This window comes from Cariama cristata, unplaced genomic scaffold (assembly GCF_000690535.1).
Source record: "Cariama cristata isolate BGI_N322 unplaced genomic scaffold, ASM69053v1 scaffold18428, whole genome shotgun sequence".
Lineage (NCBI taxonomy): Eukaryota > Metazoa > Chordata > Aves > Cariamiformes > Cariamidae > Cariama > Cariama cristata.
In genome coordinates, this window is record NW_009633119.1 from 12,552 (window position 1) to 36,528 (window position 23,977).

Consider the following 23,977-nt stretch of genomic DNA (forward strand, 5'->3'; position numbering starts at 1 on the left):
GGGAGGTCTGTACAACCGAACAGTCCGTGCTGCTGCCTTCTGGTTGCCAGTGCTTCAGACTGAAAACTGCATGCATCAAAAACCTGGCGAAGTCTTTAAAGTAGAGGGATAGGGTTCCTTCTTCAAATGTAGTCATATTGAACTTACTTTAAAAAGAAATCTCTGAGTAAATACTCTGATGAATTCTACATAAAATACAGCTTTCATTGAACATTCTGTCCATGTTTTCCTGCAAATTCTGTCCCTTTATTTGAAAAATCCAAACAAAAAAATATTAGAAGACAATATCTGACAGTATCAGAAGCGCTTGAAGTAATCACTCCTTTTCCTTTACTCTGGGCTTCTTTCATTGAGTAATTTTTTTTGTTTTATGATTCTCTTGTAGAAAGGTTCTGAGAAAGTATTGAAAATAAGTGACTGCATTCCTGACATACTAGCAGTGGACAGTAAGGCTGAAGTCCAGAAATTACATCCATGGAGCCAGCTGTCTTCAATGCCAACAGAAGATAAGATTGATGGTCACAATTCTTCCTGGATATACCCTAACAAAAATGAAGAGAGAGACTTTACAACCACACCTACACCTCAGACTCATACTTGGTTTGAAAATTTTGCTTATTCTTCTCATCCTGCAGTTGAACCTGATCCCTATCAAATACCGGAGACACTGGAAGCAAGCAAGCCAGAACTGTCAGTAGTGCTATACCAACCACACTATTACTTTGGTATTTTTAATGAAAATGCTGCCTCAACATCCAGAGAAACAACTGGCAGAAAGACCAGTCTGAGATGTATTTCACAAACAGATGTGCACTGCCTAGGGAGGAGGCTTTGAAGTACTCTCCTCCCATTAAATCCATCCAGTGTCTGGTTACACAATATAGATAAGAATTTCTAAAACCTCAAGTTCTTTTGATGAAGGCTTTCACAAGCCCAACTGTAAGCCTTATTTTTGTTAACACTGCAAAACTCTTGCTTCAGGCCTAGTTTAAAAATACTGACTTGTGCATAGGAATGATGTGTTCTGTGATTTCATCAGGAGTTACGGGCATTATGTAAGATTTACAGGCTGTTTTGTGGCCTGTACTGCACAGAAGGTTAGATCATAGTGGTTTCTCATAGCCTGATACAGCAAACTGCAATATTTTGCAGAGATTAAAAATTTATTTAGAAAGCATAGGAGCAAGTTAAATGAAGCAGGTAGGTGATTGTGCTCAGGGAGTCTCACTTGCAGTGTTCTTTGTGCACTTACTACATGCTCCAGAAGGGTTACCGGCATTCGGTGTGGCACATTACTGAAAGATTAGAAGGAAATTTGACTTCTCTAGGAGTGCTACGCTGTGCACCAAAAATCCCATTATCATCCTGCTGTTACTTCGCCTGTCTTCTAATCACACTTGGTGGGTGAAAAAGCACAGAAAACAGGTTTTTGTAGGGCAGGCCCCTGTTAGTGCACTGCTGCTCCCATTTCTGGTAGCTGGGGCTCCTCATACTTCTGCCTTCTTTACCTGGAAGGGTGACCCTTTAAAACCCTAAACAAAATCCTCTTAACTGAACAAAGAAATGTAGGGAGTTCAGTGGAAAGGAACTGTCTCTCTAGCCTGACAGCTGTTTGTAGAGGTGTTACCATGGCACTGTCTCTCTGCTTGTGCACATCAACCTAACTTCTTTTGGCATTTAACCCCTGCACTAGAGTAGCAAGCCCCAACCAACCAGGTAAGCAGGCAGGGTAGTGGGATGCATAGGTGTATGCATCCCATTTGTGAACATCATGTTCAGGCTGCATATAGCTAGATCTTCCAACACTACTTTTGCATGTATTAAAGAAAAAAAAAGGGGGGGGGTATTGTAACGATTAGAATCCCTACAGTAGGCAGCAGTGAATTTGATCTTCCGCTTTGATTTTAATTACATTACATTTGTAATGAAGCAGAATAGTTGAAATTGTATCTGAAAGTAAGTCTTATCAGATTAACCTCTTCAGTGTGCAAGGAATCTTTTGGTTTTGCCTAATTATGATGCTGTCTGGAGCCTTTCACAAATAAAAGAATTCGACTTAAGCAGGTCTCAAAAGGGAAAAAATGTTTTTTACAAGTTGATCTTCAGCTAATTTGTTAAAATGCAGTTACTTTTCTTTCCTATGTTGAACTAGCTAATCGCACTTCCTAAAAACTAGGCAGCTGCAAACAGAAATGAGTTTTGATACTGAACCACATTTAGGTTTCATACCATTGCTTACAGATCCTGTTGTAATGTCCATGAGCTGTGTTGCCACAGGAAAACCAGTAAGACCTTATGTAGACTTTGGCAGAAACAAGCACTGACTGCAAACAGAGGGTGAAGTCTTCAGGCAGGCAAAGAAGTGCGGTGCAAACACACAGACAGCTAACTGGGGTTAGCGGTATCCCGTGAGCGCACCCTGTGCTGTGACCACCTGTAGGTCACACGCTGATTTACTGGAGAAGCAGGAAAAAAAAAAAGGCAGTATAGTCCTTGCTTTCAGCCTTCAGAGAGCAGAGTAGGGAAACATGGCTGGTCACGTTTAGCTGAAGTGCAGTCTGAGAACAGGGAAGTGAGAGGAGGCTGATGCTATTCATTGGAGACCTCCCAGGGAAACTTTTCCTCCCTTTTCATTACTCTCCTTTGAGTTACAGTGAATTTGAAAGTTTCATACTACCAGTACCTTTACAGCTCCAAACATTTCCTTCCTCAAAAGTGTTTCATAGCATATGTACTTGGGCAGTTTAAAAGCTTTACTGCTGGAAAAAAGGCCAACAGAAGGGAGTTTTTTTTGCCACTACTGAAATAAAACTTCCTAGCTGTGCATTTCAAAGCAAGGCCTGTTTATTTAAAAAGGTTTGAAAGGTATCCTCAATCAAGAGTTACACATCTAATGAATTCTGATACAGAAGTCAGTCAAAACAAGTCAAGACTATCCCACAAAACATTTTGAATTTCAACATGCTGCAGTTCCTCATGCCAGAACAGAGCTGTAACAATGCACAAATTCCTGCTTTTGAAAAAGCTGCTATCACTGGGGCTTGGCTGCAGTACTTCAGTGCAGGGAGTGAGCAGAGGGGGAGGGGGGGGGTGGTGGTGGTGATGGCGATGTAGCCAGCTGGGCCTTCCTGATGGTGCGGTGAGACACACGGAGGGGCCTGTTGAGAGTTCCCACCTCAGCTCCTTTGGTCTGCCCTGAGGGGAGATCCTGCAGTGATAAAGTTCATTATCTGGAAGCAAGGAAATGCTTTGCCGGGTACAAGATTGCTTGGCAAGGCAGTAAGAAATTAGCTCCTCTCTACCGATAAATGCTGGCCCTGCTGGGTGGTGGTTTATGAAACCACCTGTGCTTAAAAGCATACAGAGAATTCCAAGGAGGATAATGCCTTCATACCAGCTGAAGGGTACAGTCCTGCATGGGTGGGGAGGCGTGTATTTTTGTATTTAAGACTTCTGTCTTGCATTAATGGCTGAATGAACTAAGAACTGGAAACTTTTTTTTTTTTTTAAGTCAATTTTCACAGCTGTTGTTGAAATGCTAATACTTAAGCTATCACATAATGGAAAATTATTAATTCTCAGTATCAGTATGTAATTTTAAAAATAAAAATGGTGTACAAACTATTAAAGAGTCCCCTTGTATTTTTACAAGACATATTACAAAGCAGTAATGTAAAATAAATTTTTCAGAAAAAAATGTTTATTTGGAAAGCGTCAGGTTGTTCTAGTTAATTAGTAACTTACAAATATAAATAAAATTCCAACCCATTTCTAGCGCTGAGAGGTACATATGAGACCAGAACAACTATAAAAAGTTTAAGTACATTTTATTAACAATGCATCCCTTTGATAAGACTATGCTTCAGGAGGCTTTTAATGCCCATTGACATGAACTGTACACACTATACAAAAAAAAAAACCACACCAAAAAAAAAATCAAGGTGGGCAATACCATTTTGGGACAAGCCTCTGTTTAAATTATACACAGCTCAATGCAATAGTCTTACGGAAAATATATAAATACTTTTTCTTTCTATGTTACAGGTATACAATATAAATCAGATTTCAATGTCTGTTCAGTGACCTACAAACACTAGAACCTCCAAATATGTAGCAGCGTATTACTAAAAAAAAAAAAAAGACCACATGGGACAGGGACAATAAGTCTTTAGATTTTCCTTGATCCCTTCCCTCCTCAGAATGATTAATTTAGATAATCTCTTGTAATGCAGTTTTAGCGATGCTGACAGCCCAGTACTGGAACAATTTTTCAATTATCTACAAAATGTCTGCCTTTTCCCACCTTAGACATTGCATCTTGCGCTAGAACGCCCTATTCATTGGCAAAATGTCATATTACACTTTTTGGCATAAATTACATTTCTCAAATAAAATAGTGTATTTTACAAAGCAAATAAAGCAAAATGTGCAATTTCTGCATGCTGTGGCACTGCTATCCATCCACGTTACAAAAATAGTCCAAAGAAAATCCACATTCTTTACTGAACACACAAATCTGCTGCAAACAAAACTACGCAGGGAACCAGAATCAGGAGTTAAACAAAAAACAAGGACATGGGGGGTTTCTAGTGAAATGCAAACATGGTTTCTAGCATGTTCCCAAAGGTCTTTTGCAGTTTTCAGATTTTACTCTCACCTAGTATACCTTTAATAAGCATAATAGAAGTGTAACTTAAAAAAAAGGACCTGCTTTCAACTGACTTCAGTGAAGCTCTGAGTAACAGGATTTTTGTGCAGCCCTGCTGGGAGGCGACCACAAACCACAGAGGTGCTCTGAAGCCTGGCAAGAATTCTTCCACTGCCATCGCTCAGCCTGTGCTCACGTTCACTTACAAGGTAACGCCAGCTTCCTGCAGTCCAAAAAGCCAAATACCAAGTCCAGGATGCAGACTAAGAAGCAGCAACAACTCGTTCCTCTCTCTAAACTTTCATTATTGTCTATTTCTCAAATAGTTACCTTTCTCTTCAGGCACCTACTAAAGGTGCTATAGGTTTTTTTCCAATCTCACTGCAAATTACAACTCTCATTCAGGACCACTACATGTGTTTCAAAATAAAATGACAAAAAACCCAAGCAGGATTCTCATTGCTGCCTTTTAAAAATGTTTACAAGGGCAGACTCAATGTGCCAAGCCACTGCGCCCTAAACTACCAAATACTTTAGCACTTCATTGTGTCTTGGGAAAAAACACCAGCAAAACACACATTTAGGGTATGTAGGTCAGGTTAAATAAGAACTGTCAGATGAGGAAAAGTGACTGTTTCACACACAACATGTCAGGGGCCGAACATAGAAGTTAAGCACCTCAAAGCCTGACCATCTCCAGCTCCAAGTGATGTCCCCCACAGCTGGGAGCATTCTGCATCTCTGAATTTCAGACAGCTGAAAAGGTCCCTCTCTCTCCAAAATCATGCTCACAGCACCCAGCTTTGTCCTCCTCCCTACTCAGTGGAGGGAAACAGGCCCTTGGGGAAGTAACAGGGAGCCCCTTAATTAGCTCTCTGCCCTTCGAAAGGGCTGTTCCTTTCCACTGACTGTCAAAGGAGACTAAGAAAATTAGCCAGCTAGTGTAGTAGACTAAATGCGATTGGTTTCACAGCCAGCCTCTCCTTCCCACAAAGGCTTTTGCCTCAGAGCTGCATATTCGGTGTTAGCATGTTGAATCATCCAAAAGTTTTCTTTGCCACAGCAACCAAACTGTATTTGTATATAGTGTAAGTAAAGACTATGTGCTTTACCATTTATTTGACAGTATCACCAATCATTTGGATTGGAAAAATACAAAGCCAGTGGTCTGTCAGCTTCCCTTGCAAACCCTTCTAGGAGAAGTGGAAGGATTCTTTATTAGGGTTAACATAAGCACAATTTTTATTTACTACTGTTTTGTTTTGAAGTTTTATCATGAAGCAAAGAAAACCCCAAAGTAAGAACTCTGAAAGGGACATTTTAAAGAAGATAACTATAGAATCAGAAATTCACAGTTTATAACTAGGCCAATATCAAATTCCTTCAATAACAGTATCCCTTCATTTGCCAATTAAAATCAAACATTAATGTGAGCTTAATGTAAATATGTAAATTAATTCTAGAAATGTTGTATGTTATGTACAGTACAGACTTTACATCCTTGATGCATACTTGTTGAAATCTACTGACACTCATACACTTTCAGAAAAAAAAATAAATCACATTTCATAACTGAATTTGCAGCCGTAATTTGTACGTCAAGTTTCTGTTGTCATGGATCCCCACACAAATGAGTACTTCAGAACACAAACCATTTCAGGATGGAGATTCTTTCAAAAAGTATGTTGACATCGCTTTTGCTTACCATTTTATAATCAGAGGCCTTCCTCTGGCGCTTTCTACATTAAGTGCTATGAGTTAAACTGGTAACAAATGAACAAAGGTGGTTTTTTAAATACAGGTGATAAAACTTGTTTATTTTGCTTTAACTGCAGAAAAATAACATGGAGTTGTTTGCTGTAACCCCATCTAGCTATTAAAACAAATCTCTTCTACTCTAGCCTGAGGTAGTGTTTGAAACTACTGTGTAAGAAATGCTAGCCCCATTTTTGGGAAAACTACATTATTTCCTTTGGAGTTTATACCACTATTTGGTCTACTGTGACTGACATTTTGGTTTTACAGAAGCATTTATTTCTTACGACTAGAGAAGTCCAATAGTTACTGGTGTGTTATGTTTACAGAGCATTTCAAACATGCCTTGACACATAGATATATTATTTGTGTCACTGACCACAGAAGAGTTGAATCAGTTTTTCTTTCAGTGGGAACTAAAAGAAACTAAATCTGACCACAAGCAGTGACTTACAATCTGCTTTACCAGAACCTGAATGTATGCAGTGCACATAAGAACTCAGTGAAGTGATAGCTGCAAAGCAGTGCTGATGTAGCAAGATGAAATTTCCAATAAGAACAAATAAATTCTACATTTCACTAGGAATTTTGTTTTACTGCTCACAGGACTACTTACTGAAAACTCCAGTAGCATAGCTAGTAAGAACAGAGTTATGAGCATCAGGATAAGTTTCACGTATCTTCACTTAAGTATTAATCTGACAGTTATAAAAAATGGTAAGAGTGAATGGATAAAAATATGTTCTACTTAGTACAGTCCAGCTGAATTATTCACCTGTATCAAAATCAAGGGGTAATCCCTTCTGTTACAGGCATTCTAACAAAGGTGGCCATGCTACTGTACACACACATTTGCATATATTTATATTACCTTTGTATAAAGGCTTCTGAATCTTTATATCCATGATAAAGTGTCAGGGATTCTTAGTTTGGTTTTTTTTTAAGCTTGCAGGCATTAATTTAGAAACCTCACAAGTAATGTGATAGAGGCAACTATTTCAGTCATTAACAGTCACTGTATCATTTAACTTTTGCAACAAGTCTTAAACACCAGTATAAAATTGTAAGTACTGCTGCTCCAAGATTTGGTACTTAAGGTTTTTCACTACAATTATTAGTACTATCTGATGCCTGATCACTCATCCATTTAAAATTCAAATAAACCTTTTTTTATAAAAGGCTGTTTCCATGGAACTTGGAAAACACTCATATTATGTCTACTCAGAAAAGCAGCAATGATTAAATCTCTTCAAGTTTAATTTATACGATACTAATTTATCTGGCACAAATCATGCGTTTTAAAGGATTTTAGTTAAGAGTAAGACCAACATTCATACTATATGAGGATGAGTGTAGAAACTGCAAACACATGCATGTAATTCAGGGAAAACAATCTGATTTCAGCATTTTAAGTTTAAATGATTTGTTATTTTTAAAATCAAACTGTAGTGAAAATCCTTAACTGGTTCAGGTAAGATATATATACGTAAATGTAATGAAATCGGAGAGACTGCTTAATAAAATGACTTACAACTATAGCAATATTAAAATAACTTAAAGGAAACCTCAGATTCACAGAGGCTTTTCTTTCTGTCTGAAGTTACAAACGCCCAAGTAGTGTTATAAACAGTACAAAAACCAACAGAGAAGAGCTAATGTTAATCCCCTGGTGTCCGTGATCAAAGCACGGCTCCCCATTGCTGGCAATGGAATGCACCCTCATCTCTCTCACTCCTGGTATCCATGGTTTAAAAAGCAAGGCATCATTCTGCTTCTCTGGAACAGAATCAGAAGTCAATCAAAAAAGATGTCTCTGCATGTTGTCCTGTTTTTTTAATTTATGGTAGAAAGTGAAATGAAAACTTGTGTTCAGTGCTCGGCTCTTGCATATACTGCTAATTACTATTATTAAAACTATGGTAATGTTTAATAACTCCCCAAAGGGCTCAAAAGACTGGGGCAGTAATTGGTTGAGGAAGAGGAAGTTTTCAGTTCAGTCTTCAGGTACCAGTAGCTTCTGGAACAGTCTAGAAGATGATGCTCCAAGCTTTTTATCCAGTCAGTCAGAGGTTGTCTGAGGATTTCAGAAAGTTTATATGCAATGAACTGCATGAGACAGAGGTCAGGATTCAGCTGATGTATCGATTACTGGCTGTTTTGTTGGTGTTTCTAAAATAGCCTCTGCTTCTTCATGCATCTAAACGAAAAAGACAGATGAAGTATTAATGTTGTTAGAAATTTTACTAGAGACATCATAAAATGGTTTCCTTTAAAACACATCTGAAAGCATCTTCTACTGAGAACAGGAAACCTGCACCCAGCTGGCACATTCTGGTGCATTCAATGCATCTGCACCCTCCACTTACTTGTAGGAACTGTACATCTTGAAATAGCTCCTGAATGAACCTTCGAGATGGAAGTCGAAAGGTACAATGTGCTAACAAGTAGGACACCTCAGAGTAAAGGCATATGTCATCAAATGCTTGGGGATACTTCTCCTTAATTCTGAAAATCAGAAAAAACCAAAATTTCATAAGTCTTGAACAGATTGTCATCATATTTTCAAAAAACTGTTCAATTATATTTTGATTGTCATCATTAACAAAGTAGAACTCTTCAATAATAGGCATTATAAATCCCGTCTCTGCTGAAGTAAGAAAAGTTGGACAACATCGTACCAAACTGGAAGAAATCTATATTAATGAGATGAAACAGAATATATTGAAAGTTGTACAGAATTGCTAAGATCACCTAGTCTTAAAATAATAGATGTAGAAAGAGAACAGTATATCAAAGAATTGGCATCCACATGTACAATAGTAATAAAAAAAAATATAGAAAAGCTAACTTAATTACCTGTAAACATTTCTGAAACTAAAATGAGCATTTTTGCATTTTCTTTTAGCAGTTGTATGTCAGTTTCCAATGTCACTAGCCCAGAAATCTAGACGTTTTATTATAACACTTGGTCCCTGGGTTCCTATATTTTAACACGATTTTTTCTGTAAATTGATTTCAGAAGTTGTACTCTTGCTCAAAGCAGATCTGTGTTTCTCAAGAAGTTACTTTCAGTTTGTTATTCTGCTTATCTGATATATATTATTTTGCACAAATTGCAAAAAAGAATTATGATTTCTTTTTTAAAGATGTATGATATACTGGGTATATAATGAAATATCACTAAGTTGAATTAACGATTTCAAAAAGATGGGGAAGAGTAAGAAACTGAAGACAGAGTAATATTAAATTTTTGTTTAGCTTTTACATTACATTCAATCATATCTGCTTGACAATTTTTTTTGAGAGGTCAAAAGTAAGGTTAATCACTATTCAAGAGATCTTAGAGAATACATGCAACTAAATGTTGCTAAAACATCTGAAATGTATTGAACTTACGTCAAGAGTCCCGTTTCATGGCCCTTAGTTCCTACTGAACTACTCAAATTGATTACTAAACGTAAGACTTCTTTCCGCAGAAGTATTCTGCACACTGGTGTATCATCTGGGATTGATTTTACTCCTGGAAAAACAAATTAAACAGTATGGAGTTTAAACAGAATAGTCTTTGATTGTGCTAATCTTACACCACATAAGCTGGTTTTAGCATTCCATGAACACACACACACATATTTATGCATGTATTCTGAACCACGAAGAAATATTTCCATTGAAATGAAAACTGTTTTCAGGAATTTTAACACAGAAATATTTTCAAGAGGTAAACTACTGTTTCATAAATGCAAAAACCTGTAAGATTCAATTACAGTGCTGTCTCTATAACTAAATCGTGTCACAAACTGGGCAAGTGATTACCTGCTCTGTTTCTATCAGATGCTGGAGAAGTTAGCAACCAGCTATTTCATAAGAAATTATAATTCAAAATGTAAAACACAAGCTTGAAAAAGAAATGTCTTTCTCTTTATAGAAATTCACTTTTTAAAAAATATTTTTTTAAACTAGCACCAATGAGGGAAAAAAAGCAATCAATTTGCTTGTAATGTCAGATACAGAGGTATTTAATAAGCTGCAAAAGTGCTGGATAGCAAAAGGAAAAGAGTTTAAAAGTACGTTCTCCCATGTGGAGATAGCTGTAGTTTTAATTCTTGGGGGTTTTTTTTGTTTGTTTTTTAAATAATGAGCATTACTTTGTTGCAGTGTGTAGAAATGAAATATTATTTTTCCACAATACCTAGAAAATACTTTAAGAGTTATAGTCTCTAATAATCATAAGGCTTTCAAACTTACCTAGTACAAGCTCTGTACTCTTGTTGCTGCTAGCCGAACCATGGGATACTGCATCACTACAGCCTGAAATTCCAGAAAATTTGGAGGAATGCACATCTATGTGATTGTGTATGGTCTGCCCACACCAGTCAGTATATGGAATGTCTGAAAAATCTGACATAAACAAGGTGTTGCATCTTTGTTATTCACACTTTACCTCACTTCAAATGCTTTTCCTATTTTTCAACAATGGTAATCATGCAAGACACTGATGCACTAAGTACTGTGTGTATAAACCAGCTGGAAACTATGTTGGATTTCAGGACAAATCATACTCAAAAAGGCTTAAAAAAACCCCACTTTTTTGAAAGTTAAAGTACTCGAGTGAAAATAATCAACTCACTCAGACACTGACGGAAGCCTAAAAACTGTCATCACACCTGGAGCTCTTATTGATATATCTGTGCTGTATTTTGTGTATATAATAATGTACATTTTTATGTATATAATTTATGTACATAATAAAGATGCTCTTGCATACGCGTAATTTTTTTTGTTCATACAATTCTCACAGGTGTTGCAGAAAGGGCTCTGCCTTCATCAACAGGAAGATGTGACAAGTTAGATTCTTCTGGGAGGTTTCACTATCCACAGCCTTTGGCATTTAGGATTTAAAGACATGAACATAAAATCCAAGCTTTATTGTTGCACAGTTAACAGAACCACAGAAAAACATAGGTCTGAAGGAACTCGTGAAGATCATCTACATCAACAACCCCTTGCTCAAAGAAGGGTTCACCTCAAAATGAGGTTAAGTTACACTGTGAAGAGCTTCTCCTTATGTTCAACTGGAATTTCTATTCCTACAGCACGTGCTACGGCCTCCTGTCCTTTGGCTGTGTGCCTCTGACAAGAGCCTGGGTATGCTGCACCTGTTAATCCCCTTACGCTATTTGAAAACTACAGTTGGGATTTTATTTGGCATCCTTTCTTGATACTGAACTCGAGCTCAAACTCAGCTCTATGGCCATTCCTCACATTTTATACATCATCCCCCTTGCCAACAGTACTCTTCATATGCTACCAGCTGAATGTGTAACACTGTCGTAGAACAGTCAGGATCCCTACTAAGCATCCATTACTGGATTATCCTTTTATTACAGACATTGCAAAAAGGCATGTAACTGCAAGCTCTGCAGAGGAGGTTAGGAAAAAATAATTCTGAATCTGGTCTGAATCTCAAAATATGGAGGAAGATGACTAAATTCTACAAAATACAGCTCAACTTCAACAGACTCCTCAGATTTCTTTCACTTTATGGTACAGGCTTGCTTTGAAGTCAGACTTCTCATTAGTTTGACAGCAAGCGCCAGTTTTTAGGACATGGATTTTAAGTACTAAATGAAGTTTCAAATTTTATATTTTGATAAGCTCTTAGAAATTTTTAAAACAAACATGTAGGCACCTAGTCATACTAACACCACTAGAAATTGAAAAGCTGGAAATTACCATAGAAATACCATTGGTTGTACAGTGAGCTTATTACAGAGAATTAATTTCAAGGTCAATAGTCAGTAAGAAAAAAAAATCTTCAGATAAATCGATTTTTAAAATGAACAAAATTCAGTATTTTCATTCAGTTTTACCACACTTCCCCGCAAGGAACACTAACCTGTACGACTATATGAAGAGTTCACTTTGTTGTTAGGCTGATAACCCAGTATTTGAATGCAGACACAGTAAAGGCAGTTCTCATCTGTGTGCTCCTGTAGCCCTGTATCCTCTGTATTTTCTAAAAATTGGCAGGCATCTGAACGGCTGGTGTTCATTATTTCAGTGAGACTGATTTGCTGTCGGAGTATCTGGAAAGGGTTTTTGACAACATCACTTGTACCTGATGGAAGACCTGTAGATAAGTAATTAGACATCAGAAAAAAAAGCAAAACCAAGCAACCAACATTATTTCAATTAAATTTTCCCCTTTAAAGTCTTTTAAGGCCAGGGGGTGTGGGGGGGGAGTGTGTGAAGATCTAGAATTTTTTTTTTTTTTTTTTTTTGAGTGGTTAAGCTCCCAAGATTGTTAGCATTTGGGAAACAGACATCACGTTTCAGTCTCAGCTTATCATATATAACAAAATATTGCGAAGGATGAAATTCAACTTCTAAACACACATACTCGAAGAAGACGTGGTAAATCCTGACATTATATCAACACTAGTAACAGTAATACCCATGTAACACTAATGTTACCAATTTTCATAGTGTCAAACAAGATTAGTACAACAATATACCGTATGTTTAGACAACACATGTACCAATGAACACAGAAACACAATTTAAAAAAACCCCTGAGACTTAGTGCCTGTAATAGGAAGAAACTAGACTCAAAAAATGCAGAAACAAGCCAAAGAGATTTTAGTGACACGCTCTTCACTGGGTGGAAAATACCAACAAATACAATTCTGAACAAGAGTTATTTCACACTGAAACTACAGAAACACACTTCCAGAAAAATCAGCTTTATATATTACACTAACAACACAAAATAAAAAAAAAATCAGTATGGTGTGTCTATTTGGATGTTCAAAGTGCTTGTAATGAAGTTCCAGTTAACTAGAAGGCAAGACAACAGCTATCCTATACTACTTTAGGACCAGTTTCAATGCTGCTTTTTCAGTTGTCCTACTGAAAAGGCATATAACCTTACAGATTTCTGACTGCTCTGGAGTGAAAAAGTGCATTCCAGAACAAGCCAGGCATTACAGAGCATTTGCAATTCTCTTGTACCATGTCCCATCACCTCCGCTGATCAACTGTCATGGAAGCATCACAGAAAAACAAAATTTACTTTCTGAAATACACAACTAACACGATTATTGGTTCCTATAAATTCATGTGTAATCAAAGGAAAGTCAAAATATAACACCTCAATATGTGACATATTTTATCTTAGCCTAAATTTTGTGAATTTGTTTAATGCAGTATCACTACAAGTCTTCGATTAGCATTCGCTCATATTATCATCAAAGATATGTAGACTTTCCTCCTTCACTTATTAAAGCAGGACCAAGCTTACATTGCCTTGAAGCAACACCACATTATCTCAAACTAAACAAAACAGGGAATTTATGGCCTGCTATCCTGAATCCAGAACACAGCTCTCAAAACTTAACAGCTAAAAATAGCCTTCTCTGCAAAGAATAAATAACTATATAAATAAATAAAATTCAACAAATATACCAACACTCCACCCAATCCAATGTACAAATAAACAACAGAAAGGTACAGCAGAGGAACAAAACCAGTACCTCCTGCATCAGGTGCAAAGACCCGAGCTCCACGGTCATCAAACGGAGGTGTGGTTTTCTTCTGGAAATATGGAGTTTCCTTTACCTGGTATATTCAAGTGAAAATTAAAATTAGCACAGGTGATAATCATACACAAAGGAAAAAACAGATTTTATGAGGAAATAAGATGTCACCCATTTTTTACTTCAGGAAAAAGAACTAATTAGAGGAGGAAATTAAGATTGGGCTCCTGAGTACTGAAGGTCGCCCAGGGAGGTGGTAGAGTCACCATCCCTGGAGGTGTTTAAGAAAGACTGGATGTGGCACTCAGTGCCATGGTCTAGTTGACATGGTGGTGTTAGGGCAAAGGTTAGACTCAATGATCCCAGAGGTCTCTTCCAACCACATCCATTCTGTGATTCTGTAAAGGAAAGCCAATGACAAAAACACACATTTGCAAATCAACATTCATTAGACAAGGCTCATGAACAGTAAATGTTAAAATGCGACAACAAGCTGTAAGGGAACCAGTGACCCAGCATTGGCTATTAATGATCTGTTCATGATCACTCTGCATCACTGGACATCTCAGGAGAGCACTGCAAAAATACCCAGGACATTTAAAATGTTGCCTGTAAGATGTTGTCGAGTTGAGATGTGTATCAACTCCACAAAAAGTTTTGAGAGAGAAGAAGTGAGGCAACATAAATAAGCCACAAAGACTGTGAAGGAGAAAGAAAAAGTAGCCATTTCATAAAAGGGGAACAGAAGCAAGTATGATGGAAAAGTCTTGCCTTTGCTCTAGCTTTAGTAAGTTTTTTGAGATAAGTAAGAAAGTAATTTATGTTTGAAAGGCAAAGACTAAGTAAACTAGAGCTAAGAAAGCCCACTGACTTACCTCTGACATAGACCATGTCTTGTTTTTGATAATTAAATAACAGAATATTAAACCCTGTGATGCAACAGTTTGTTAGATGGGAATGTATTTTAACCAAGTAGAAAGAGGAAGGCAATTGCTAAGATATTTAAATAATCTGTTTTTAGCTTAAATATATGTATCTGTGAGGCTAAGTAAAGACAATATAATTTAATGCTATGACAATATATACACAAATAAACTAGTATTTAATCAAGATCATGGTAGCAGGAAGTTAACTGTGCAATTATGTACATCATTTATGGCTGACCAATGAACATACCATTTAGTTGGCTAAAGAGGTATTAGCAAATGTCCACAGACTATGCTAATTTTAGCACAAATGCTAGCTGTCAACAACAACAAAAAAATCTTATGACAGCATATTTATACTACCATTGTTTAACACTCTAATCTACTCTGTGTCATTATTTGCCTAATAATACAAAACAGACTATTGATTTTCTGTAAACAGGGTTAGAAAAGAAACTCTTCTCCAAAATGCATTCCTTGAAAGTATCACATTCGTTTTCCGTCATTTCTCTAGATGTAATCTATGCAACAGTTGACAACCTTTCGGTATGAAAATGCAAGTGAACCCAGTAAGTTATCACATACATACCTGAAATATCTCATTGATATCCACTGGGAGAGCAAGGCCAATGTAATCATCAGAGCTACCATATGCAGCATTAGAAACCATGGAACGAACAGAAGAGGAACGCTGAAGTGTGTTTTGGTTAATAGGACTTAATAAGTCTTCTTTATCTAACGAAGCATAACTTAAAGCTTTCATGAACCTGTAACATTGAAATAATAAATCACAATCTCGGTAAATCTCTCATTCTGGTACATTAAAAGTAAGAAGGACTACTGACACATAGACTATCTTCATCTTCCCATTGTAGAACCCAGAGCTTGTTACTCTGCCAAATTACAGCTATAGGCTCATTGCTTTTTTCTGCCTCACTGTATTGCACAGTTTGGCAGTTCCTTGAGTAAAAAATTTTTCTTTAAAAGTCCTGGAACAGGGACCTGAAAGACAGGAGGATGGAACTTCTGCTTGAGGGGTTGCCAATCCTGTAAAACTACAAATTTTCTCCAACTTACCAGGCTTTGAAGATTTGCAGCCCAGGTATGGTCAGTATTAGGCTTGTAAACTGCTAACTGCCTCATTTTTAAATGTAGCTATACATTGAATGTACCTTGCTGGATACTCACAAACTCCAAACTGAGCAGGCACATCCTTGCAAATGCAGCTAAGGTACCAGTGATGCGAGCAAGGAACATTTTTTTTCCTTTACTCTAAAGGAGCCACCCATTAGGTCACCCTAGCATGGAGGAAGAATTTGCTCAATGTGAATGCACAAAGAACAAACTTGAACCTGCACAGTGAGCAGAGCTGTCTGTGACAAGCAGCCCGACGAACAAAGAAAGAAATAGGTTGGGAAAATGAGACAGGAAAGAAGAAGCTGGAAACAAGTCCTCAGTGCTGATCAGAGTCCTGATGATGGAAATTTAACATTTGGTCATCTGTCATTTTACTTCTCATTGAAGATAAAAACCTATAAATGTTTTCTGCTAGTCAACCTATCTAGATGGTCTATATGCAGTGGATTAAAGCTTCCTAGTAAAACCAGACACACCTCAAGAACAGTAAATTTTTATTATACTTCTGCAAATTATTATACATTGAGAGGTAAAGTACAGTAAACACTTGACTTCTTGACTTTCTGCCTTAGAAATAATTTTCTATCATTTTTTGGCTTAGATGGGCAAATAAAATGTCTTTTTATCCCTAACAGGTTAACAGATTTAAACTGATATAAAATTACAATTATCAAGGTTTGACCATGTAAGGTTCAAGCCATTATTATGCAATGGGAATGCGTAGAACACAAGTTACAAGATATCAATAGTTCTCTTGCTACTAATTCTGACCAATGCTAATGACAGTAGCAGTGGACTTACAATAAAAGTCAAGCCATACTTCGAAAGGATGAGAGGAAATGGTCTCAAGTTGCATCAGGGGAGGTTTAGATTGGATATTAGGAAAAATTTCTTCACTGAAAGGGTTGTCAAGCATTGGAACAGGCTGCCCAGGGAAGTGGTGGAGTCACCATCCCTGGAGGCATTTAAGAGGCGTGCAGATGTGGTGCTTAGGGACATGGTTTAGTGGTAGGCTTGGTCGTGTTAAGTTTACAGTTGGACTTGATCTTAATGGTCTTCTCCAACCTAAATCATTCCATTATTCTAAAACCCCAAGAGTTACCAATTGCATTAGTTACTTCATAGTAAAACATCCCACAATTACTCTCAACATAAAATTAAAGATAGACGTATTAGTCCTAAACATGTGTACCTGTTTTTTCCTGGAAAAGTTAACAGATACATCATTAGTAGTGATAAACACCAGCAAATTTTCAGGAAAGCATGTCTGCAGGTGATAGGGTCAGAGCCACAATCAGGATTTGAGACATGCATATTAACATTTTTGGTTGGCCTTTAAAGACAAAGGCGGGAAATTTAGCCTTACAAAGTAATTTATGCAAAGAAATAAGCTTTTCAATCTTTTGAACAAAAAGAACTAGAAACATCAGGGAAAAAAAAAAATCAATCTACAGATGCTAGTTGCTATGAACACATGACTTAGTCAATGAAGCATGAATCAAAGAAATTTTTCTGGAGACTGACAGAAAAATAGCCTTGGAAGACAGAAAGGATAGAATATTTCTTTCCAATTTATTACTTAAACAGCAGTTATGGGCAATATTTAGCTGTAAGTAGTCACATACTCTGAAATTAACAGGACGACGATTATTCAGTGCAGACACTCAGCTGTAACCAGTAAGAAAAACACATGTACTAGTTACATCATCGTCTTTCCAATCACTTATATTAGTAACCAACACAATCTGACAATCTCTTGTAATATGTACATTCGCCATTTTTCAACCTTCTCAGAGATATGAGCACTCCAGTCATTTCTGTTCAGTGTTAAACAGGTGAAATCCTTGAGCCGACTAACTGATAGGAGAGATCATGAACATCTAAGCACCAGGAATACTGTTAGAATTACATTGCATGCAGAGTCTCAGGATGAAAGTCCACTGCAGCAAGGCTGCTTTGCATATCAAGGGCATGACTACAAGGAATCGTACAACATTACTACAGCCACAACAGAACCTGTACTGCCACTGAAATAACACTGATTTGTTCCTGCATTAGCACAGGAAGCTAGTGGCAGAGCAAGGAACAGCACTTCTGAATTCTAGGACAGTGCAACTTAACTACTGAATCATCCTTAATTTAATCAGCACACTCAGTCTAGTTCTTACCTAGTTGAATTTATGTCAGATCTTTGCAGAATCATGTGACAATAGCAAGAAATGAATGCTGCCCTTAATTAGGACAAAGATGCATAGTGATAAACAAGCACTATATACACTCAATGGAGTATGCAGAGAGCAGTTCAGGGACCGGGCATCTGCTGTTCTGCGCAGTAAGCAGATGACTAATGTACTGGTAGCTTCTCCCCTTTCTCTCATCTCAGAGAGGATGTTTAGATAAGAACAGAGATATAAAGTGTCTCTTCCCTTTTAATAGTAATGTGAAAGTCCAATGCAGTAGCTAAAAGATGATTCGAAAGGAAAAAATTGGTAGAAGAGCTTTGAAGAGAAAGGTGTTAAGCATTAACTGTAGCCACTGGGAACAGTGTCAATGTCATGAGACACATATCTTATGTAACTATCCAATTAGTCTTCAGAACATGTAATATTACTCAAAAATAAAGAGGTGACACTGCTATCTAAAAATAAACACTATGAGTAAAATCTTTGCTCTGTTGTAGCTAAGAAATCAAACTGACATTCCAATCAGTGGTACAGTATCTCGTCACTGGCCTCAATGCCACAGTGAACACAAATATAGCATATTGGCAGAAGTCCCTGTCCTAAAACCACACCAAGTGACACTGAGAAAATTCTCTTCTGAAATACAGCTCTGACTACAAGGACAATTTTGTGTGATTGCAACTTCAGTAATGTTAGCAGTGTAACTGCATTTAAATATTGAAAAGTTAAACAGGAAGCAAATGTGATAAAAGGAAACATTTTTGTCACTAACAGCATTAAAGAGGCTGAACACACCTAGAAAAGCTGGGCTTCTCTGACAGCACTTACAAAGTTCAGAATTCTCGTACTATTATATTATTTTCCTATACTGCTTTCAGTGAAGTTCTGAACCATCCTGCAACAACTGTCACTTTTAGGTGAGGCCAGAAAGACATATTAGAAAGATACTTTTCTCATTTAATTGCTCTTACAGCTTCAAAGTAAGAAATGGGCTCATAATAACCTCTTACCGGCTTGGGGTTAGCCGAGAATCCAGGCTGCCAGACTTCATGGTAATAGTGTCAGTAAACAGCACATCCTTTGCTGGAGATGCTAGGGCTTCTGAGTGAGACAGTGAAGGATGCATCCTCTGCTGTTGTAAGCGTTTCAGAGTAGCGTAGCCAAAGGCATCTCGAGAACTTGTGTAGCTAAAGTTATAGTCAGCAAGACTTTTTATCGTAGCAAGAGAAGGAGCTTTAAGAGACTGGGCTCTTCGGGGAAGTGTATGAGAAGACCCTGGTGGTACCAAGGATACAGAGTTGGATTTTGAGAGAGGCAGGTGGTTAGACTGTGGTGTTGAACAGTGACTTGGTTTAACTGTCTTTGTGCTTACCACAGTACTCAAACTTCCACAGTCAGTATCTACATTTGTAGTGTCCACACCTACAGTCTCCCTCGAAGGGCTAGAGCTCATTGAGCTTATGCCACTTGTTGTGGTATCTGTATTAAAACTTAAGCTACGACTCTTGAAATGTGTTTGTGTAGTACCATCTCCTATTAACCTCTCTCTGCTTGTGTTTTCCCGGTGAATTTCATTTCCAAGAGCTTTTGGCAACTTCAGATCATTTTCTCCAATACTTGGTGTACTATCAGTATCTTCCATGTGCTTACTTCCAACAAATGAAGTTTCTAATCGTAAAGTCTGGATTTTAGGAACTCTGAAAACAGGGTTGAATTCTTCCCCAGCAGGAAAGTCTATGCTACTGGAAGGTTCTGTTACTGTACGATTTCTCCTCAAGCCTGATTTACTGTCAGATGATATCAGCTTTCCTCCTTTTGCATCACTGCTACTTCTGTGTTTTTTATTAGGTAGAGTAAGAGAGTTTAGAATGCGATTTTTCACAAGTCTACTAGAAGAAAAAAAAGGAAAGGGACTACGGTCTTTGTCCTTTGAAGGTCCAGGTCTGTCATAAAATATTTGTTCTGCTTCTTCAGTAATATCTAGGAAGAACGTGCTAGTGGAAGTACTACCAAAACGGTCATCCTCCATGATGAACATACCTGAAATTATATGATACTTTGTCACTGAAAATGGACATTTCTTCAAAGTGTATGAACTATGTTGTGAAAAGTAAGCAATTCTATAGAAGCCAAAGTGGGAGACTGTAATTTAATGCAATTTTAAATCAACATTTTTTTCTGCAGAACTTAGTGGTGTAAATTAAGTATCTTGAGGAGTACGTGAGCTAAAGGTCTCATTGCTTTAAAAGAAAGGCCACACCATCTTATTTCAGCAAAAATATCCAGCTACTAGGATTTCAACTGATGTGCACCTTTAACGATAGAGATATGGTATATTTCCGGATTTAAATTCCAAATACCGATAGCAAAATTAAAATGTATCAGATACTCAAAATATAAAAGAATTTAAATACAGCAATACTCTGTGTGTGTATATACACACAGAATATATGTATTTATATTCTAGAATATTCCTTTGAAGACAACCAAGTAAACGTATCTTTATACCTAAGCATGGAGATTTCTGCAGGGTATTACAGCAAGCTGCCAGGACTTGACATAAAAACTAGTAACCTACCCTGATGTTAAAATGTCTTACTTCTACACCAAACGTAAACCTAAGACACTACCCTCTTTCCTCTTACTTGTCTACATCTCTCTGAATGCATGTAACTCTGTCCCCTTGCTTGCACTCTTCTTTTCTGTAATAATACCTTTACACCATTTGCCTGAACCTCATCCTGCCGAAATGTTGGTAAGAATACCAAAATGCTGTTTTGTGGTGAGTTTCGGGGTTTTGTTTGTTTGTTTTGTTACTTACTTGAAGGAGCAGATTCACTTTCACTGTTGTGCCTAGAACTGGTGGACTCAGAGTTCAAGCTAAGAGTGCTGGGTATAGAAGAAAGTTCATTGCAGAGCTGCTCCATGTCATCAGGGACCACTGGCCAAGCCTGTCTACGACTGTGTCTCACTGCATCCCAGTTATGATGCTTCAAAATGTCACATCCTTGTTTAGTTTTGGCTATTAGACCAAGCACGTAGACACAGGTTCTGTATTTAATGTATACATAGAAAAAAAAGCAACAATAATAGCATCTAATTTAACTACATTTAGTTGTGTTTTGAAAGTTACAAAACAATTCAGCAGAAACTTCACAGAACTGCCAAATAGCTTGGTGTTAATTTTTCCTTGTAAATCACAGGAAACTTAAGAAATGCACCAAAATATCTGCGAACGATACACTATTCAAAAATAAAACCTAATTATTACAAGAGTCTGATTACATAGAGTAGAAAAGTACCTTTTTTTAAAAAACAAAAAATAAAAGGACAAATATTAATGCAGTAGCAATATTAGGCCAAAGACCATCTATTATGCTTTTGCAGATTCAAAAAAGATACTGAATAAAAATGACAGAATAATAAATTGATTCCAACAGATATCTAGGTAGTAAATATTTTAATTGTTGTTTTAAAAATGAGAAATTAGTATATATTTTTCCATAGGCTTCATTTTCCTCCTGCATGTTCTTTCAGACTTCCTACACAATCGCAGAATTGTATAGGACTGAGATTGATACTCAGTCATCAGTGATCTTTAACAACTGATTTCCACATAAATGCAAAATTATATTTATGTAAATTAGGTAAGGCTATTTGAAAACCTACGGCAACTACCATCTGTAAACTTTATGTATAAATCAGACACACATACCCTCTAACAGAGAGAACCTCACAATGTTGGGCAAGTGCCATTATATCAGGAATTACATTCTCCTCTTGAAGCAAGTTAAGACCCCAATTTGATGATCCAATATTGCCCTAGAATAAAAGTTTGTCAAGTAAGTTTTGATTTTGATATGATCTGCAGCACTATCAGTGTAATCATTTTTGACATTTTTGTTTGTTGGTAGTACAGTTTCAAGCCATTATGTTCTCAAGCCAATTAGAGATCTGAGCACTCTTTTTGGCATTTCCTAGTCATGCAAATCCAAAAAAAGAACTTGGCACACTATGTATAATACCTAAAACTGCTCACAGTTAACTACTACTATGTATTCCTCATTTTACAAGTTCTACTACAGCCAACAGTATGATCTTGGTTTACTAATTTTACATTCCTCTTACTCGGGCATTTCATTACATACATACAGTATCTTCCAGTAATAGTGACCTTGGACAAATGTTCCAAAATAAACTTTGGGGTAGACAAGAAAGAAGCAGACAAACAGTTGAGGTAGCAAAGTAAATTTAGAAGTGTAGCTTGGATAGGCACAGACATTAGGTTTTTGCCTGTCCAAGTACCAAGGGTGTCATGACCACATATATCCACATGCATCAACAGTGGCAGCCAACCTTCTTCCAGAAACATTGAATTTTGGACCACTGGAATAAACACATTAAAAACAGACCACACCAACTTGTAACTACTGGTTCCATACTAATATTGTTGCTACATGTAGCAATCTGTTCTTTTTGTTTGTTAAACAAACAAAAAAGACAAAGTGACTATTAAAAAACTCAGAACAAAAAAGGTGCAGTGAACCATTTTCAACTGAAAGTCTAGTTAGAGTACAGAACACCAACTTGGAAAAATGACACATGCTCTATGACAAAAACCCTAATAAATGATTTTATGGGATTTTGCTTAGTTATTTCAGAATCAGGAGTCATAACAGGACTCAAACAACTGCAAAAAGTTTGTAAATCTGTTACTAACCAAGGCCCAAAGGGCTGCTTTCAGCTGCTTAATTCCTTCCCACTTATCCAGCATTGGGGAACGAACAGTGTAACTTAGATCTGTAACAATGCTCTGAAAGAGAAAAACAGAAGAAAAAAATACTTCAATTGACAATGAAAGTGAGATCTCAGTCAAACAAGTTCTCTTGCATTTTTAATAAAAGATAAAGCAGTACTTTAAAGTTTCACCCTAAAAGGAACAGTGTTAGTTCTGGAATAATAAGCAGTTAACAGCAATTGTAATGCAAGTAGAAAATGTTAATGTAACCACTGATTGCATCAAGTTAATTCAGATTTTATAAAGATAACAGATCAATCAGACTAACATACTGCAATATATAAACTTTTTCTTGACCTTTTCAACTATGATATTTAAAATTCATTACATCATCTTGCAAACCCACACTGAAAGTGATTTAATTTAAGCAACTATGAACTAGCTTAGGGTTTGTTTTCTTAGCTTTTCAGGACATTAGAAAGAAGACTTTATTCCCTCATCTCCAGGTTTTTGTATGCATAAAAGGATAGGCACAGTTTTACTTGTCAATATACAATTCACACACTGAAAAATTTCTATTGGCGAGTTGCTTTCCACTCTAAGATTTTGCTAGCCATTTTAAGAAAAATGTTGCAAGGTATATCTCTGATATTTCAGTATCAGAAAGGAATTTTACATGAGACTAGATGGCAAAAACTGTATTCAAAACTTTTTGGCCCCACATAACTCAAGACTTTCATAATCAACTTATTTTGCAGTGACTGTTTAAATGCCATCTCTTTTAAAACATTTTTAAAAAGAGTTACAGTACTCTTTAAAATCTTTCAAGTTATAAATAGTTATTTTCCTTACCTGAGACTCCAATAAATGGCAGCCTGTTTTATGATGAACCAGTTGGCCATAAAGGTGAACTGGCAGGTAGACATGTGGTCGCTGTAATCTGGCAGAAAGAGAAATTATATACTTTCCCAGAAATTCTGACATTTCTTTTAAAATAAATTACACTGCAGTGTCATGCAATGAGTTACTCTTGAGTTTCTTCAGATGAAGAGGAT

The 23,977-nt window shown here is 36.9% G+C and overlaps 2 protein-coding genes across 2 annotated transcripts in view; one reads left to right on the forward strand and one right to left on the reverse strand.

Annotated features, from left to right (window-relative positions):
• LOC104166632 (oncostatin-M-specific receptor subunit beta-like) overlaps window positions 1-835 on the forward strand; it is an 11,911-nt gene extending 11,076 nt beyond the window's left edge. Inside the window, exon 12 of the mRNA XM_009706641.1 lies at window positions 386-835. Coding sequence (XP_009704943.1) covers window positions 386-835 — 450 coding nt within the window. The remainder of the gene's footprint in view (window positions 1-385) is intronic.
• Window positions 836-7,337: 6,502 nt separating this feature from the next.
• RICTOR (RPTOR independent companion of MTOR, complex 2) overlaps window positions 7,338-23,977 on the reverse strand; it is a gene marked incomplete at its 5' end in the record, with an annotated part of 32,029 nt that continues 15,389 nt past the window's right edge. The window contains 12 exons of the mRNA XM_009706642.1: window positions 7,338-8,600; window positions 8,770-8,908; window positions 9,800-9,923; window positions 10,649-10,711; window positions 12,300-12,533; window positions 13,936-14,020; window positions 15,454-15,631; window positions 19,195-20,224; window positions 21,006-21,235; window positions 21,900-22,006; window positions 22,905-22,997; window positions 23,775-23,862. Of these exons, the coding sequence (XP_009704944.1) occupies window positions 8,526-8,600; window positions 8,770-8,908; window positions 9,800-9,923; window positions 10,649-10,711; window positions 12,300-12,533; window positions 13,936-14,020; window positions 15,454-15,631; window positions 19,195-20,224; window positions 21,006-21,235; window positions 21,900-22,006; window positions 22,905-22,997; window positions 23,775-23,862 (2,446 nt within the window). The remainder of the gene's footprint in view (window positions 8,601-8,769; window positions 8,909-9,799; window positions 9,924-10,648; window positions 10,712-12,299; window positions 12,534-13,935; window positions 14,021-15,453; window positions 15,632-19,194; window positions 20,225-21,005; window positions 21,236-21,899; window positions 22,007-22,904; window positions 22,998-23,774; window positions 23,863-23,977) is intronic.